The sequence below is a fragment of the Pygoscelis adeliae genome, unplaced genomic scaffold (assembly GCF_000699105.1).
Source record: "Pygoscelis adeliae isolate BGI_AS28 unplaced genomic scaffold, ASM69910v1 Scaffold245, whole genome shotgun sequence".
In the NCBI taxonomy this organism is placed as follows: domain Eukaryota; kingdom Metazoa; phylum Chordata; class Aves; order Sphenisciformes; family Spheniscidae; genus Pygoscelis; species Pygoscelis adeliae.
Window position 1 is genome coordinate 96053 of NW_008824766.1, and position 20228 is coordinate 116280.

The 20228-nt window shown below is 42.7% G+C and overlaps 1 protein-coding gene across 1 annotated transcript in view; it reads right to left on the reverse strand.

Annotated features, from left to right (window-relative positions):
• Positions 1 to 20228, reverse strand: part of DIS3L2 (DIS3 like 3'-5' exoribonuclease 2) — a 196733-nt gene that overhangs the window by 82698 nt on the left and 93807 nt on the right. Inside the window, 1 exon segment of the mRNA XM_009323570.1 lies at positions 17626 to 17705. Coding sequence (XP_009321845.1) covers positions 17626 to 17705 — 80 coding nt within the window.

The following is a 20228-nucleotide window of genomic DNA, read 5'->3' on the forward strand; positions in this document are numbered from 1 at the left end:
ATTTTTTTAAGAAGACAACGTAATAAGATACCACGCTGGTGACAATCCTGTTTGTTTATATGCCTCGCAAGGAATATTATCAAAGCCTTTCTCTAGAGTGTCACGTTTTTGAAGGATAAATTGTTAATAGCTGCTGTCATTACGCAGTACATCGGCCCGTGTGCCCTTCTGATGGGTACCAGTGCTAGATTTCAGCAGAGTGAGAATGGAAATGTATACAGGCGAAGAGGAAGCATGAGAAGGTTCAAGCTCGTATTAGGAGAGCCGCCCAGCCCACTGTGCCCCCAGCTGGGAGTTCAGATAAGTGAGCCCCCACCCTATGCAACTGTTTGAATTCGTAACGATTTTAACTTAACTTTATCAAGCCATGTTTGTGCAGCACTTTAAGTACGTGAAGTATTATCTTGCTTTTTGTGCTGCTTTTGTACGCTCAACAGAGCACAGATGTAAAGGCAGCAGAAACACACATGGAAGACGAGAGCGCTGGGGTTTAGATTTGTCCACATAACCTACAGTCACTGGAAGGTCCTGCAGAGAGTAAATATGATGGCAGCAGGGGGAGAGGGCAATAATCCCATTGCACACCAAGGGACAAATTCCACCACTTGTTAGGAAGCTGGGAGAAAAGACTGCAGATTAAATGGTTCACCTCAGAAAGCTGCCTACAGCTGTGTTATGATATTATCACATGCCTTGAAAGCTGCTCTACAGGATTAGGCATCCAAGCCTGAAACTACTTAGACAGTAAGTCTTAGACCAACAGCTCAACCAACAGGTTTAATATTACACGCACTTGAAGCCAACACACTCAGAAGGTAAAAAAATATTGAATACTTTGAAGTCAATATTGTAATGTATTGACCCTGCGGGCAAATATTGACGAAAGGAAAAGGAGAGGGGGTCATTACATCATGCCTTTAATCGTACTTTAATTCAATATGTGCACTGTTACATACATGAACTTTTTGTCCTTGGTAGAAAATCGACAAACCAAGAAAGATCTCATTGCATGAGATAATAAAACATGGAGTTAGCCAACGAAAACACATTGAGCGGAGTTACATTTCATTCAGGTTTCCCACCAGAGCTTCTAAAAGCTGGGGTCAGCATGAGCCCCCTGCTTTTGAACTTTTAATGGAAATTCTATCTAAATATTTTCTTACATACATTGACATAATGCAAACTGGCAGCTCTTGGGTTTGTCTTGCTCAAGTATGAATCACCCTATCTCCCTCACCCCCAAAAAATTCAGACCAAGAGAAGTTAAGATACAACACAGAGACCAACCAATCAGATTTCTCTCAAATCGCTGCTTTTGAATGTGTTAGACAAAATACCAGCCCAAGCCTGCACAGAAATACCTGCCTACTGCTCTCTCTTGGTTTATTTGCTAATTAAAATGAAAGAGCTTTGTGGATAGAGAAATACTATTCACTAGGATTCTCTTCCAGGTCCACAAACAGTTTTTCTAGTCTCATTAATTTTTATGACAAAGTCACAAAAGGAACATTTCACGTTGTAAGTCTTGTGTTATTTCCCAAGGAAAAAAGAAAATGTGGCCTGAATGAAAGGAAAAGAGAGTTAAACCAGCACTCGTTTATTGAAAAAGTCTTGTCAGAGAGCAGAGAAAAGGGGGAAAGGGTGGACACCACATGGACCACACACCACAGGCTGCTACACATGGCCTACTCCACCTTCATTTTGATGAAGAAATCTACTTTTCCAGCAAACAGAGGCTTCAATTCTTGGCATGTAGCTCTCCATCATGATAGATTTTATACCCTAAATTTCTTACAGAAACGAGTACTTTACAAACCACAGACTTGCTTCACCCCAAATTTAAAATTCTCCTACAGTGAAGCTAAAGCTGCTCAACAACCCCTAAAGCTAGGTATACACTACCAGTTTAAAGATTTTTTTTTTTTAAAGGAATTTACATAAGATTGTAGAGGAGATTAAGCCAGATACTTCATATGCTGATATTAAAGCAAGAGCTGAAGGAAGCATCTAGTGCAATGAAAAATGCTGAAGGCACTTGGATGGCTTCTTTCACTCAGGATCTCTGGGATTTTTCATTTAAAATCATTTCATCTGAAAGTGGGTGCAAAATTGTCATCCCATTTGAAGTCCACCACTACAAAGCTGCTACGTGGGAGACGTTTAGCAACAGGGAATGCAGTTTAGAATCAAGCAACACATGTTTTATTAACCAGTTGTACCCTATTAGCCCCTCTGCAAATAGAGAGACGTGGCAACAGAGATGGATGGGAGACAGGAGTGTTATTTGAAATTACACTATGCACTGCAAAACACAATAATGAGGCCATTTGCAAAGAGGAGCTCTCCTCCTGAGGTCTGCAAGTAGAAATAGGGAAAGGGTTGGGCACTCAGCCACCAAAGCTCCTCTTGAGCCAACGCTCTGTGCAAGCAGGACAGGATTTGTTGCCACTGTTGTGGTTTAACCCCAGCCAGCAACTAAGCCCCACACAGCTGCTAGCTCACTCCCCCCTGGTGGGATGGGGGAGAGAATTGGAAGGGTAAAAGTGAGAAAACCCATGGGTTGAGATAAAGACAGTTTAATAGGTAAAGCAAAAGCCACGCACGCAAGCAAAGCAAAACAAGGAATTCATTCCCTACTTCCCGTCGGCAGCCATCTCCAGAAGAGCAGGGCTCCATCACGTGTAACGGTTACTTGGGAAGACAAACGCCATCACTCCGAACGTCCCCCCTTCCTTCTTCTTCCCCCAACTTATACGCTGAGCATGACGTCATATGGTGTGGAATATCCCTTTGGTCAGTTGGGGTCGGCTGTCCCGGCTGTGTCCCCTCCCAACTTCTTGTGCCCCCCCAGCCTGCTCACTGGTGGGGGGGGGTGAGGAGCAGAAAAGGTCTTGACTCTGTGTAAGCACTGCTCAGCAGCAAGGAAACCCTCCCTGTATTATCAACACTGTTTCCAGCACAAATCCAAAACATAGCCCCATACTAGCTACTATGAAGAAAATTAACTATACCCCAGCCAAAACCAGCACAGCCACCTTACTGCAGACAACACGGTTCTGATGCCCTTGCAGCACTGCGCACAGGAAGACAATTTCTCTTTTTGTTTACCATCACATAGGCTGCTAGAACAGCAAAATATAATGGACCTGTATTGCTCCAAGTTTCTAGAAGCCTGGATCCCCTCTCGAAGCTTACCAAGTGATAGAGCTACGAGTGGCAGGTCTCCCCCAGCACGATGCTGCATTAGGCACACAGCAGCTCTGGGGAAGGTTTGGCTCCTTGATCTGGGAATCCGGTGTGTTTGAACCCACTCCAAAACCTTGTGTGTGTAACACTGATACAAAATCAAAGGAGAATTGGTGGCACCTCACAGAAGAACAAAGAACAAGCTGTTCCTTTTTTTTCACTGATGATCTCATTCTCTACGACAAAACAGTTCAAAGAACTTTTTTTCCTTCTTTATTGAGGGAAATTATAAACAAAAAAGGATTAGCAAGAAAGGGCTGGAAGAGAAGGAAAAGGCCCTTTCAGTCTGTAAATGCTCCATAAAAACTGCCAACCCAGCAAGTCATATCAAGTATTTGCCCCAGGAATTAGAAAGTTGAGATGAATGTATTTGAGCAGCATGCAAGGGAACACACTGGCAGCAAATCCCTCTTCTCTGTCTTCAGCAACGCTAGTCACTCCTAGCACAAATGCAGAGAGAAAGACCAAGCAACTTCACTTCATACCTTAGCACATGCTAATTTTAGGACCATGCAGCTTAAAAATGCAACTCTTCAAGGATAAAACAGCAGAAGGTAATTCTCTAGCATGCAGACATATTCCCCTTTATTTTCATCTCACCTTCAAGCATCATCATTCTCAGGAGAGAAGACAAACACTAGAGTGCTAAGTCAACTTAAAATTTAATACCAAGTTTTTTGCATTAACCACTATTTCTTACACTGGCTTCACCCCTCAGTTAGGGAGACACAGAAGAGGTCAAAGCAGATTGCAAGGTGTTTGCTCTAGCCAGAAAACAGCCAACTACCTACCTGCTGCCGGCAATTAAAGGTAGTTGGCTGTTCCCTGGCTAGACCAAACTCTTGCAGCAAATAATTACAGCCCTTTCCCATTCCTCTGCCCTGGGGGTACCATGCTGCTGCTCTTATCTGCAAAACAGTATTTAATGTCTTGCCAAAGGTATGAAAAACTTGCATAAAGAGAGAGAAATGAGGCCTTTAACCTACATGCACATTTTGTTGCTATCAGCAGTGCTACAGTGGAGCATGGGTCTTCACCAAGGCTCAAGTTCTCACATGTGATCGTGGGCAAATGGGCGAGGATAGCCTCTACAGGGGTCTCGGTTACAGAAGGGACAGCCAGAGGGGCTGCAGACAGTAACAGGGGTGGACACAAAACAAACACAAGTTGCACGGAGGCAGAAAATGGCACTGAGACTTGGGGAAGCTGCTAGAAGTAGCTAGGGATCATCACAGATCTTTAACACATGCCTTTAAAGGAAGGACCTGATCCAAGCCCAAACATTTGTTTCTCTTTGGCATGTGTATCCATCCACAGCTCAAGTGTTACAGAAGTGTCCCTCTTGGGACAGAGAGAGAAGAAAAAGAGAGAGCAAAAAGAGAATGACAGTGTGAGTGGGAGAAAAGAGCAAGTGGGAAAGCAAAAAAAAAAAGAAAGATGGAGAAGAGAAGGACAAGAGCTTAATACAAAAATAAAAGTGGAACCATGGAAAGAGCGAGTTATTTGTCTGCTCTGGAGCTTGAACACAAAGGTGGGTGGCTTTAATTCTCAGCTGAGGTTACTTTTCCACCGCAGGAAGCCAAGATATTGTTCAGAAAATCAGACAGTGTGTTTTATTTTACTTATTTTAAAATAACAAGGGCCTAGGGCCATTTTGCTTTTTGAAAGCGCAGTGCAACTGAGCATAAATCCATTAACTTGTTTACCAGGAAACCAAATTTTTTAAATTATCACATGATGGTCCTTTAGCCAACCGAAATGCAACTAATTACACCTTTTTTAAATCAAGTAATAGCTTTTTCCTTCTCTAAAGGTCTCTTCCTTGACATAACCTCACAAAAAGACTCTGGCAAAAGGAGTCAGAATCCTGTATCTCAAGACAGTAGGACAAATCCCCGGGGTGCAGAGCAGCAACTTTTCCAACCAAGTTTAAATATGACTTCAGTAAATGTTGCAACAACTTCAAAAGAGCAAAAACTGTCTGCCCAAACAAACAGTAAGCACCTCTAAAGGGTAATGATCCACAAAATACTACATACTACCAGGCATTGCCTCTAGGAGATGTCCCTATCCAAGCCCCTCTGCCACTGGTTGGCATGAGAAACGTCCCACAGAAACAGCCCCCTTCCCCCAGCAGCCACAGAGAGACTTTGAGACCATCGGGAACAGCCTGGCCAAGGTTTCAAGATATTTGAGCTCTTCTTTGAACTACGCTTAGTCACTTTTTTCTGGGTTTGTAGCACCTGGAGAGGCAGCCAAGGTCAGGCCCCCGACTCTTCTCATGGGGCGAAGGGAGAGGGAGCGGTGGCGCAGGCAGCACGTCAGCACGGCCACTTCAAGTGCCTCCTGCATCAGACTGCAAACAGCAAAAGGGCTGGGTGGGGCTGGGCTTTTCCTTTGCTTCCTAAATCACAATTAAAACCATTGCTTCCTTTCAACCTTTTAACTCTTTAGCCTTTACAGATCACTTTTACATCCTTTTCTTCAGGAGCTGGGCTGATGTAAAGACAATAAAAGCTGCGACTTTTCTCATTTAACTGCACAAACTCAGGAGCTGCGAGATGGACCGAATCCTCAAGGTTAGCAGAACCGAGATTGGCCCGAGTTATTCCAAAGTGAGAAACAGGGTGAGATCACAGGCGAAGGGAAAAAAATAAAAATAAAACCATCTTCTAATGTTAACTCTTCCCATAATGAAAGTCTTGGCACTTCCTGGATTTCTGGAAGTATCTGAGAAACCACTGACAGGAATGGTGACGTTGCAAAGTGATGCTTTCAGCGATCCCAGGAGAACCGGGAAATAGTCAGAGCATTTCATAAAAATAAAGCACAACAGGGTTTTTGTTATTTTCTTTTTTTCTTCTTTAAGTTAAAAGGTCAGTGTGGGACATCAATGAGTCTAAAGTCCAGAATAACTCCTACCTGCTTTGTAGTGACTTTTAAAGCACTGTTTTATTCGGGTCTCATCTACCCTGACCTTTGGCCATTTTGTCTCTGGCATCAACTGAATGTTATAGAGACAACTATGATTTTACAAACCAATTTGGGATTGGCTCCAGGTAAGGTACAAAACAAAACTCGTGTTCATTAAGTGTAATGAAGGACAAGCAAAGATGAAAAGCAGAAAAACATACGAGGAAAGGAGCCCTTCCTAAGCAGAATACTTTCCAGAGTTTTCCATGAGCCATCAGCAATTCTTTAAATAGTTTCAGAATTATGAGGAGTCTTTATCTATTACTAAATTAAATGCTGGGAGCAGGTCTTCCATGTGAATTGCATACAGTTTTTGTCTGTAGCAGCTAATAAATTCAGCAGTGTCCTAAAACCACTTGATAGAATTTAAAAGCTACCTTTTATACCTCAAAACAAAGCCAGGACACCTCTGTAACGTGGCACTTCATGCATCGTGCACTACAGAGCCCTTAGTTTTATATACAAACCAGCACAAACCAGATCGGTTAAGCACCATTTCAAATACTTTGGCTAAGATTAGCATTTAAAGCCCCTGCAAGGAAGGTGCTCCCCCACACTGCCCAGCCCTGAAGAGTACACTCAGAGATGGCTCTTTGTCAGCATGAGGCCCTCTCAGGCTCTCAAGAGAGTGGGAAGGTCGATCCTCCCAAGGGAACATGGGGTAGATCTTCATGCTGGTGGTGTTCTCTGAACTTCCAGATCCCATGAGCTGGAAACATCTAAGCCGGTGATCAATCAGAGTTCAGGTCTCCAGACCTCACAGAACATATTAGGATACCGAGACAGAGAAACATAACACATGACTGTCCTGTCCTGTGGGTCACCAGCAAACCTACGTCAGTTCTTAATCACCTTGTGACAGGAGATGCTGCCATCCAGAATGCACCTACTGCCTACACCATACCTTCAATATCTCCTGAGAAGAATAAAAGAGCTCATCTGTGCAAGTAGTACCACTGCACCATTAAGTTGGATACTTACACAAGGACGGAATTCTCCTGAGGGAAAAACACTAAATACTTAGAAGGACAGAATTTACACAGCATGTACCAGATAAAACATTTAATTGCAGACTGAAGGACACAGGGAATGATATCCAACAGAATAAGCACACAGCATAAAGATTTGTTCACACTGCTGAGCAAGATACAAGCAGGAAAATACAGATGCAAGCAGGGCACAAGTATTTTAATAGTGAAAGTTAGGTCAGAACACAGGACAGTTGGGGACAGACAGTATAATGATGGAAAACAAAGAGAATGTGCCATTTCTTTGATACACCAAATGTGTCCAGCATTGGCAGACTGAGACCAGACACAATGGTTCCTTATGCAGCGATGCCTATGTCCCACCTTCTGCCCGTGCAGGTTTTCCCCGCATTCCTATGCTGGTACCTGTTTACACTCCAGAGGGTCACGGGTTAGCTCGTTTCCTCTGTGCCTGCACAAGTGCCTAGCAGACTTTGTGAGGTGCCAAAATAGCAAGTTCCACTTAGAGGTTTTATAAATTGTATTGATTTCTTTGCAAGTTTCAAGTGCAATGAGCAAAATGAAGAGGAGTTACAAACCTCAAATACATCAGATTTATACACTGAATGCCAGTACTTGCTATATGGTCATCCCTGGGAGAACCTCTAGATGAGTAGACTTAGACCCAACATGAATCTTTGCTACTTGGAGTCTATCCCAAGCACTTGGCAGATGGATCTTCAACCCTTCACCAAGACAAGATGTCAAGCAGGACACCGAGGCAACGATTGTGCTGCTGTGAACTCAGATTCCCAGCTCAGAAAGCAATCCTTGCTGACAGGGAGAAGTGACCAAGGGAGGTTCCTAGCAGTGTATTAGCAGCGAGGTTTCCAGCCAACATGATGAAGGTAAAAGGACAATTTCTGGTATTCATGTCACGAATTGTTTTTATCACTATTCCAAGGCCTATTCAAGAGACTAACTCTATCAGGAAATCAGTAGTCTTTGAATTTAAAGAGATGGGAAGTGGCACCCAGCAGCTTTCAAGATGAATTACAAACATTTTGGGTGTAGGATGTCATCCTGTTCCTGAAATGAAGGTTTAGAGTGGGGAGGGACCAGCCTCTCTCTACTGCTAGGTCAGTCCCTTTTGTGATATCAAGCGTTCTCAGGCATTCAAAGAGACCTTGGGATTTAGTGCTAGGCCAAACACGTACAAGGTACTTCCACCAAACAGCCTTGACATTTCAACTTCTTTGAGAACAGAAGGCAGCCACTGAGATTTCACTTTTAGCCATCCAACTTTTTTGTTTATTTTTTGAAAGATTTCCAAAATATTTCCATCTGCACCCGGTTTTACTCTTTCTATGTAACTAGCATAATAGTCAACAATCAAGAAATACTGTAGTGAATTGCACTGTAAGATGTTTTTCCTGTTCAGCTGGGTTCTGAACCCCCTGCATTGCAATAAATTAAAACAGTAGCCCAGTGATTCTGAGGGATCCTGCCATTTAAGAAAGTTGTTAATAAAGAATATATACAGCAGTAACTTCTTTGCTGCCTGCATGCAACAGAACATATGACTGAAGTTAACCATGTGGGAAAATATTCCTAGCTATTTGTACCCTTTTAAAGTTTATCTTCCTCACATATCTTCTGATTCTTATCTGCTAAATTTAGTGAAAAATCCTGTTTTGTCTAGCTCTATCTGTTCATCACCTATCATTTGCGGTTCTTCTCTAAAGACCCTCCTGGTCCCTGAGGTCTTTTTTCATGAACAGAAATCCTAGACAAAGTGCTTTTAGATCTCTTTGTACAGCAATTTCTGGATCCTCTCCCCATTACCTAGCTCCTTAAAGGCATTTGGTTTTTTTCTTCAATATACAATCAGACACTATTGTTTTTAAGTCTGTATCCACAAATAGTAGTGAGATCCGCCGGGACATAAAATCCTGCGCCTCTAAATCTTTGGGGAATTGTCCCAGGTCCTGAATTTATGAACTGAAACAATCCGGAAGGCGACTTCGCCCAGAGCATCTCTCCTCCCTGCAGAAAAGTAAACTCACTTTTATGAGTAATTCTACTGGTATTTGCACATCTGTTTGCATGTTCTGCAGCCATGGTCTTCATTAGATTAGTCCTTCATAGACAATCTACCTTTTATTTTGTTTTAATCCTGTGTCTTTTTCCCCTACAGCATTCTTTGTGTACTGACCAAAAAAAAAACTTTTGGGATAAGGATGGAGTCTTTATAAAATATCTATACTTGATACAAAAATCCAGTGCAATAAATATGAATTACCAGTAACAAACCCTGCCCATTTTTGCTTAACCAAGCTTTTAACCAATCTTCTCACAAGTAGCTTTCAAATACATGCAAAAAATGTTTTAACAAATTATGTTCCAGCAATCAATGCTCCAACCAAATCCAAACTTTCTTAATCTCCACCGCAATACCTTATCATCCAGTTTAATGCACTTGTCTGGGGATTAGGCTCAGTCTATTCCCTTTCAACCACCATCAGTTTGGAGCAAGCTGCCCTGTTTCCACTCAAGCTGGGGGGAGCCCTACGTTGTCAAGTTGTCTCACTGATTTCAAGAGAGAGGTTCAGTGGAGGAAAGGTGACGCAATCCAGCCCTCTGATTCCACTCAGCCCTGCACTTGGAAATTGGAAGTGATGTGTGCTTCCACACACAACCCCATGTTACTTTAAAAGAAGAGGCAAAATATACTGTACATGCTGCAGTTCCCCAGCATTACACGGGATTACATTGTGGGACACAGCAGGGATCTGGATTTGGCACAGACCTGAGTGTATTTTGCATATTTCAAAGAATCTGCAACCACAAGCCCTCGATAGAAAGAAGGGATATGTACCTGTTTCTAATCACTGCAATATGTCTTTTTCACTTTCCTAGTGACACAAGAAAAACCCACCAGACTAATCAGCAGGTAACAGGAGAGCCGAGCTAATTATGTCTGATACCAAAGGAAAAACTGACCAAATGTTATGCACAATCCCACTCCTTGTAGGTCTTCTTTATTTTTCCCATATTTGACTCCTGCAATAAATTTAAGTAAATTGCAGTTTATGGTCATTTTACATTTGACTCATATATCAATGTGGGGTTTCTGTTATGTTCTCTCTAAGCTGAGTCTGGTGTCTGTTCATCTTAAACATCTTACAAAGACGGAAGCATAGTAATTTCATAATGTAACTTTTGATTCAACACTAGTCCATTCTTCAGTGTTTATCTTAAGCAAGTCAGCCCAGCATGACTTCAATTACAAACTCTTCCTATACTCTGCGCTGCAGGAACCAAATAGATTAGCTGAAAGGTCCTATACCATGTGTTGCTAGAGCAAATTTCACCCTACAGTCCTTAAGTGGCCAGAGGGACAAAGCTGAATAGAAGAGGGAATACTTATGTCTTAAAAAGCAAAGTATAAGTGCACACATTGCAAAATTAAAACAACCCAAATGTTTGCAACCTACATCAGGAAAGAACAAGGATGGAAGGAGAAGAAGAGCAGGTGGTCACCTGGGATGGCAGAGAACATCTCAGGGCTACCAGGGCTCTACAGGTGTTTTTCAGGCACAAGATGCTGGAGCTCACGCACTAGCGATGTCTACTAAGGTGTCCATGAGGTCTAAGAAAAGCAGCCCCAGTATCCATAAGCCTGCAGTAGACAAGGGATAATTTTACTAACATTTGGCAAAACATTTTTTGGTTTACCAAAATGTGTTAAATAGGCTCCTTGAACAGAGATGTAAGTCCTCACTCTCTGCAGATCTATTTCTGAAAACTGCAGCCCACAGTGGATTCACTGGTGTCTGCTGAGGAGAAAGGTCATGCTGCACTCTTCCCAGATTTGGGTCACTAAGAGAAGCTCTCTTCTTTGCTTATACACCATTTTCATTACACTTACAGAAACACAATGTGTTTGACGTTTTTATCCCATTCCCCTCAGGTATGTTTGATTTAAATTCACCAACAGGTTGAACAGATTTAAAGGGAAGAGAAAAACCAGGGAGCAGTATACTGCAGAAATCTTATTTGCTTAGGTCATCAGGTAAATACTGGGAAGATTCAATAAATGTATCTATAGATCACCTTGCTCCAAAATGCAGACAACCAATGTCACTAAGGACATAAATAGAATAGAATATATTTCTGTTCTGCAGTACAATTCCTCCTAGAATAAGATTTAAATGACTTAAACTTGAATTATTTCGTGAAAGATTGTAGGGATACAGGAATGAACGAACAACAGTGAGAACCATGTTAGCCATCAATAAACATACAAAAAGATGTACAGAAGTGCTGTCAGTACAGCCCAAAGTGCTGCTTTGAAATCAGCATCAAAAGACCTGCACACGGGTAAGACAACCCCTCAGAAATGCACCCCAATCATTTTGCTGCCTCCTTCGCGACACAGCCCGACATTTTGCTAGATGGAATTGTCTGCCTTTAGATTTGTCAAATGTCATTTCTGTTCCTACCAGTAAGCAGCCTTCAAACACAACTGCATTAGATGTGTACATTACCAGAAATAAAAACACCACTTGCCAACTGTTCCCAGAAGAGGTTTGGCAAGTGTGGGAAACTTGCCTAGTGCCACTGGGACATGCAGGTCACCTGGTGTGCTCTTACACGATGAGATCAGAATAAATCTTTAAATGTCTGCACCCTGGGTGAAAACATTCAGGCTTGAAAGTGGTATGGTTGTTTTCTGTGAACGCTCTGCAACATTCATACAAACCGAGACCGGCTCTGTTGTATGCTCCTGGCTGCAGTAATTTGCTAGAAGATGTGCAGAAAGGATCACGAAAGAGTATTGACTGAAATGAACTTGCTTAAAACCTCAAGCTACCCTGAAACAGCTCTACAAAGGCTGGAGAAATTAGGTGCAGTCCAGATCCATCTTTTACTCCAAGATCATGCTGAGTCATCTAAACGGAGTACAGTTCGTTCATACTTCTAAAGCTGTTACATAAATAACCCTATTTTCCTTCTTTATTGGAGCTGATGTCTTTTAAAATATACACTCACAAATGCGAACAGCAAGCTTACCTCCCTACTGCTATCATTAAACAATAACGAGGAGCACGACTGTTAATCAAAAGCAGACTCCAATATAAAATCCTCTCAAAACCAGACTGGCCCACTTAAGACATGTATCCCTGAAAAGTTTCCAGCTGCTGCAATATCCTACTGCGAGCTCCATTAAAAATACAGCTATGCCCACAACTATCCCATGCTTCCTTTGCTAGTGACACTCTGCTACCGGGTAGTTCTTCATGATAGATTTGTGGATCACTTCTGCAAAAAATTCCTTTCCATCTTTTGCTGAGGATGTAGCAAGGGCGAGTCCTCCATCCAGTCACTGGAACTGGTAAGGGTTACACTGGGAAGTTTTAAAATTAAGCAAAGGTGCAAAAACAGTCCCTTATCTCTCTGCTTGTTGCCTAAGATCCTTCAAGATAAAGAAAATGCCTCAGTCTTGAATAAATTAGCAATGAATGCTTGAGGACAAAGACAATTTCATTCTTCAAAATCTTCTGAAATGCACCGATTTAGCTGTCTGACAAACAAAGTGCAGGCAACGAGTGGTTGCTTTTTTCTTGTAGTTATTATGGATGCTATACACCAACAGAGAGACATTTTCTGAATTGGTTTCTGCATTCTCTGTTGGTTTTTGGAGATCTCCTGACATCATGAGGATGCCAGATATGTGGTTTGCTCATGCTGGGGGTTTTTGGTGGTGTTTTGTTTTTTTTTTTTGAAGTGTTTTACATATGGGCAAAAAAGATGGAAAAAATAATAATTTCTTGTAACCACGTTTACATTTGGAATAAAAGCCGTGTTAACTCTTAACACAACTTTGCCCTCATGAGAGATGCAGCCTTGCCAGCCCTGGATAAGCTCTTAACCTCTAAAACAACTCTTTGTCATAATAATTGCAGCTAGCATAGCAACTTTTAAAGCCAAAAATCCTCAGGGTACCTCCAAAACATATCAAGAGGCTCTATTAAGCACAAGATTTAGGTTCCCACAGGGGCTCTCCTTAACACCGAAGAGTTGGGAATGGCTGTCGCTTTGCAAGCAAGTGAACACAAAGAAGTGAACCCAAAGGACTCCCGACACTGGGTTTGGACCTTTCTAAATTTGCAAATTCCTGAAAAATTTTAAGTCAAAGTACAGATATCTTAAAAAATTTCACATATGCTGATGGATTTATATCCCTGCTTTTGCCAACCACATTGCATGGGCCTATAACAATCTACGTAGTGCCATAGTAGTCAATGGACCACAGGCTGAAAATCACCGAGTAAGGCTATCAGCTCACAGTGGGCCAAAAAGTAATGAATCCACAGAGATTCAATTTGCATGCAAGAAAATGTCCCAGGAACTTGTGATACAAAATGGATCTGGATGTCTCCTCCTGCCATCTGCAAAGGACAGGTCTGAGGGCTGAAGTCCCCAGTGCCAGAAGCTGAAGAGAAGAGTCTTCCCAGTTGGGTAGAGCCCAGTCCCATCCAGGAACAGGTTGATGGTAATGAACTAGCTCTAAATGCTAATTCCCCATCAGGATGCAAAATAAGGACTGCAGTGAAGAGCGCATATGTCAGGTAATGTAAATACACACATTTCTGTTACTTTCTCCTGCTAGGAACAGACACTCTGTGATGCTCACACCCTGGCTGAGGATTGAGCACCTTGTCTCTTGGGCAACAAGCTCTGCAGCTGTATCTCCGAGGTGCCACTTTAGAAAGGGGCACAGGATATAGCTTATATTGCCAGCTGCATGTGAAACAGATATCCCTTATAGGAGGCTCACAAAATGATGTTTTGACTGGGTTCTTCAGATCAGGAAGTAATTTGAAAAATTTAACCGTTGGAATTTAGCATTTCAATACTGAACCATAGTTGGCAGAGGAAAAGGTTCGTGAAATGCTGGATCAAGTTTGTGTCTCAAACAGCAGCACATTGGGAGGATAATGGACAAGAGTCCATCAGTACGGTTCTTAGTTGCTTTTATTACTCATCTTCACTAAAAAGATTCTGCAAGCATCTCCTTGCACAACATCAGGAGCCTTAAAAATGGAGATGGACGTGATTCCAGCTACCAGACTGGACATTTCTGCTTCAGAGATATCTCATGTTTTAAACAAACATTGCAGCACAGATACAATACTGAGATTTCCTTCCTCCGCCTGCTTGGGGACCCACGCTGAGCTGTCCAGCCAGCCACCATGCCTGCTTGAAGGACGCAAATGGTTTCCTGCAGTCTTTTTATGCTGCTCGCTCCCACTCAGCTCCTCAGCTCCCTCCTTAACTGATGATAACTGCATCAAAGACCATCAAGGCCTGTTTTCCTGTCTGTACTTCCTTCAGAGCCACAAGGTCTCCTCAGAATAAACACCACAGATTTCAAAATAAAAGAAAGGGTATTTCCATGGTGGTTCTTTCCACACTGATTTAAAACCTGGTCCCTGGGACATTCACTGGCATCAAAACTAGCTTTCCCAGGGGGTGACTTTCCTTGGCCTAAGGCTGAGGCAGTGCTGTGATGAAGTATGGGCACCACTCCCACGGCAGACCTGAGGCCAAAAGGAGAGGCAGAGGGCACGATGCCCAGGATGGGCACAGATAAGATCACTCTTAAAAAAGGCTCCAGCTCAGAGCACCTTCTCATTGAGAGGAGGCCAGGGCGGAACAAGCCCGCTGGAGGATGCACTGCTCCAGCCAAAAGGCAGAGAGATCTGGCACACAAAGGGCTGCTGCAAGCAGGCTCCCACTTAATGGTTCATGGAAAATGAGATGGGGGAAGGGTGGGGTGCAAACAAAAACCTTTGGGCTGGGTCAGCCACCAAGGGGTGCATTCACTCCTCTGCCTCTTGGATTTTCTCTTCTGAGGCTCATCTGGAGGAAAGTGGGGTGTGTATAATGATCCTGAGATGGACGTGAAACTTGCAAAAGCACTAAATCCACACGGGATTTCCCATCCTATAAATTTTGTATATAAGCCAAGCAAATCTTTACTTTTACTCTCAGGAAGACAGTTGTGCCCTGTCCTCTACTCCTTCCTGGTTTCTTCATGTCTCTTCTAAAACACGCTGACAAAGTGTATTTTGGGGAACTGAAAGAGAAGAAAGGTTCCTGCACCTTCTACTTTTGTTTTATTTGAAAAACTGAGCTTTGCAAACTTTCTCTATGCGGAGTGATGCTGTTGTCTGGTCCATTTTACCTTTCTTTCCGAACTGCCTGGTTTTCCTGGGAAAAGGAAGTGTTATCTTTGACTGCAGAAGCATCCTCTGTCCACTCAGGTAAGTGCATCCAAGATCACCTTTGAAATAACAGAGTACCCTGGGACAGAGAACTGTGCCTGCTCCCGTGTTATATACAGGTAAAGACAACCCCTGAAAGCATGGCTTTGACATGATCCTTTCACATATTCCTTAGCCTTCATAGAAGATCAGGGAAGGGCAGGGAAAACCTTCATGTGGAGGCTCCAGGAGGCCAGCACAGGCCTGACACAGCCCCTGGGAGAAGGACAAGTCAGAAATAAACAGGCCAAGAGGCCTTGGGTGTTTTCTTTCTCCTCTACATGCAGGCAGCTCCCTCTGCCTCATGCCTGTACAGAGAAGAGCAAAAAGCAACAAAGCAGGGAAGACTGGCAAAGCACAGCAGCATGAATGAAGTCCACTCAGAAGGCAACTTTTTAAAAAAAAAATTTCCGCTTGGTTTTTTTTTCCCTCAGTTGGATTGCATGAGAAGGACTTGTTCCAAAGAGGCTTGATCAGGGCATGGGGCAGCGCTGCAGCCACTGACTTCTGCATCACAAGGGGATTTGTAGCCGCCAGGCTACAGAGCTCCCACGATCAAGTAACAGCCCAGTAACACCTAGAACCATCTCGGATGGACCTTACAAGTAGAGGATCCCTTCTGTAATGGTATGTCTCCTTCCATGTAGACTGCAGCAAGAGGCCTCATACAGCATTTTCTGCAGTTGGGGTCGGAGGCACAAGGCAGACTTCAGAGTGCGGCCGCACCCCCGATCGGCAGGTATATCAACAAGTGCCAAGTACGAGCGACAGCCCTGCAATGGCTTTGCAGACTTTCTGGGAAAGAAGAATTCTTGTTCAAACAGATATTCTCCTTGAACACTTTCTGCAAATGGCGGATAAGAGAAAAATGCAGATGTATGCACTACAAACCAGCTCAGTGAATGGTTTCCTGCAGCATCTAAAACCCACCCGTAGGTGATCAGTAGAGGCTCAGAAGCCAGATTTTCAATACCTCTGATCTGAGGGGCTGTGGGATCACAAGACTGTCATAAATCTACAGATAATTCAGATGACAAAGTGGAAAGAGGGAGAACAGAGTTCAGCTTAGGATCTCTCAAGAAGACTTTAAATTTTCTGTGAAATAGAACTGCAATTTTTCCTTAATCTTGCCTCAAAACTGCTATTGTACAGTCTAAGTAGAAATAATTTTATTGGCCTCAAATTTTCTTTCACCTCTGATTTTTTTATCGGTTTTATAGCCCTGTAATACTATTCTGTACCTGGGTCTAAATGACATGACAATCCATTGGCCACATTGCACAGAATGAAATCAACCCAAAAAACAGGGAATGATGTCTTTGATATCATCATATTGTGATGATTAACAAGAGCAAGAAAAACTAAACACACACAAAAAAATCACTTTATCTTCTTTATTAGTGGTGGATGGGCTAATCAAATCATGCAATATTTCTAACTAAGTCTGTTACTGGATCTCATCAAACTAAATGAGCAGAACTTGGATGGCAAAGTAAACTTGCAAGAGGGAAGTTCCTTAAGTCAGAATCATCAAGATTTGGCTTCTGGAGCTTTACTTTCTGTTCTGTTGGCTTACGGCATAGTAAAAGTACAAATAAGGCAGACCAGAAAGCTTAAAAGGCAATGAGAAGAATAACACAACTTATAAGGCACGCTCTGCTCATCTGACAATTCCCAGCATCCTATAAACACCAAAAAGCAATTCAGCCAGTGACCTTCAAAAAAATGGATTCCTTTATCCAGGGACTGCGTATTCAAGGTCAAAGTTTCACTAGGCTTCAGTCTGCAAGACTGGCATGTTAGCTATTCAGCTGTAACTCCCGTAATGACAGGAGACAGCTGAGATCTGCTCAAATCAAATTACAGCTCTGATTATGCAAAACACTATGGTTCTGCATTTCCTGACACCAAAACTACTTCAGAGTGCAGCTTGAAGATGTCTGCTCTAAGATTTCTGAAAACAGGCAATTAAAGCAACAAAAGAAAAACTAGTTTATTACTCTACTCATATTTGGTAAAGAATACTTCATGACAAATTATATATACGAATGTGTCAACAGCTGAATATAAACACTGAGAAATATTTTGTAAAATATATCTCATACCGTCAGGGAGTTGTTTACAGGACAAAGCATCATCAAGATCTTTGGCAGTTGATGGGTCGATGGTGAAAATGCATTCTTTCCTATCCAAGGAGAAAAGAAGAAAAGAAAAATTTATCTTCCAGTCATGAAGAAGGATCAAAACACAGAGACCATCAGAGACATCCAGACAACAACAACCACCATGTTTTCAGAAGACTCCGTCTGTTGAAACATCTTCCAATCTAATCTGAAAGTCTAAATCTAATGTCAAAAAAAAAAAAAAAAAGGTTTTAGACAAGTGAATCTCCTTGGGGTTTTTTTCATTTTTCTTTTTGATTTAACTGCTTGCTCTTAACTGCTTCCATCTCATTACTGATTTTTCTCCACAAAAACTAAACAATTTAGCCCATCAAGTTCACTCCAAAGAAACAAGCAGGAAAAAGTCTTGATGCCTTGCAGCTAGAGTAAAAATAGATTGTTCCTAATTGCAAAGCTAAATGGAACACAAATAACCCCCATCCCCATGCATAACAGCAGATACTGCAGCATCTGAAACTCCACGACCACAGCTAGCACGGAGCAGAGGCAGTGAAACATTTACAAACCAAGCTGAATGATAACAAAAACAAGTGAGAGTTTCGGTCTCAGTAAAGACACCCAAGGGGTGTAGTACTTTGTAACATCTACATTGCATGTTGCGCCCCAAATGGAAAAGCAGGTTCAGTTGGAAACACTATGAAAGTTATAGAAAGACAGACATCCAAATCAGCTAATTAGACCTAGCAAATCAACTTGGCGCTTAGGAAAAGCTGAACGCCCTTTCGTGTATGCTGCGCTAGGTGGTACCTGGAATATGCAGCCCTGCCCTGGAAGGCTTACATATGTATGTCCCATAGCAGTGGGTGGCCGGGACACTGGGAACATACCAAGATGGACCACAGATATGGTCTAGGGCCACGTAGATGAGACAAAATAGAGCATCCGACTCAGGAATCATCATGTTTAATAGAGCAGAGCCTGGCACCAGCAAGACCCAAAACCTGAAGCACTCAACAAATAAAACTTCCTAAACTCCTGCTTTAGGGCCTCCCTTCATCCTGGGCTGCCCTACAGCAACTTCTTGCCTGGGCCCCTGGACTACATGTGGAATGTGGGACTGGAGCTGAAGAGCAGTGAAGACAGTAAAGGAATGGGTTTGCTGGTTTATTTTGCTTTTATCTTAACCTTTAGAATAAGTTCGGCCCCTCCCTAGCTAAAAGATCCCCAAGCACAATGGTATAGGCTGAGGCTGCCGAGGAAGAGATCAGACTGCTCCTTTTCTTCTTGCCGCAGAAAAACTTGTATCATGATGGCAACTCCCTTCTAGAGATATATAATGAAAACATGTATTATTTTTCTTACAGCATAACCACCAGTATACTGCTGGGGTAGGAGAGGTGGCAGGGGAAAAATTACAGCAAACTTTTAAAGGAGCAAGTGTCACGTGGAATTAGCAAGTCTTAGTCTTTTTGCATGGGTGCTTGCACAGTGAGAGCAATGTCTCTATCTTCGCAGGCCTATCACTTCGGTACTTAAATGCTCTGGGTGGTATCTGTTGGTGTCAGACAGCTGGCAGCATGTGTTTATATAATTCCACCAGGCACACTAAATAGAGATTTTCAAAGACATAAAAATCAGTAAAGCACTTCACTGCCTTCCGAGACTTTGAAAATCTTTTAGAATATGCTAGCTTTCAGATTGGATAGCAAAGCTGCCTTAATCCCCAGATGCACGTTAGTTGCTGATCCTTCACATGCATCTCAACAAATTAGAGATTGTGACACTGAAAGATACAAAACCTTTTCAACTACACGGGGACTTCGATCTGTTGCTGCCTAGCTATCCAAGCACCGGGAATCAACCAATTTTTAAAGGCTTGCAAACAACCTTACTTCCATAAACATATATTCCTTAAAATTCCACCTAAGGATGGAATTTCAGAATACCGCCGCTCCAAAGTACTGTGCAACTTTCTTCAGGGAGCTCTGCGTATGCAGATACACAGACACCTATACTACAAGCAGTATGGGGGCATGCATGTGTGCCAACCCGCATGTATTGATACACCAGGTCCCACTAACTCAGAGGGTATAAAGGCAACAGCATCCTGGCACTGTGACTCCCCCCCCAGCCACATCTAGTAAATCTTCCTTTAAGTTACTTCATTTAAAAGAGCAAATGGCACTGAACGGGCACTAATAGCTTGCTTTATCTGACAAGTGAGCAAGAAAAAGGTTTAAGAGCTTCTTCAAAGAGAATGCGGGTTCCTGTGTCAGGGGAATAGCTAGCTTATCCCAGATGTTCCGGGCTTGCAACCACAAGCATCTGCCACCCATTGCGAATCGTAGCTCCAGGCAGTTCAAAACTTAGCAGATTGGTTTCAACGAAGTGCATATTTGCAGTCTGCCCTGGAAAGAAGTGAGTATAAATAGGTGGGTGCCAAATTCTGAACACATTTATACAATGGCAGCAACTAACAGGCTGCTTTGATGAGATGTATTTGGCCAGTCAAATCTACTGCAGAGGTCAGCGGTGGCCCCAGTTCAGAGAGCCCAAACCTGCGGGGCCCTTGGGGCAGCCCCCAG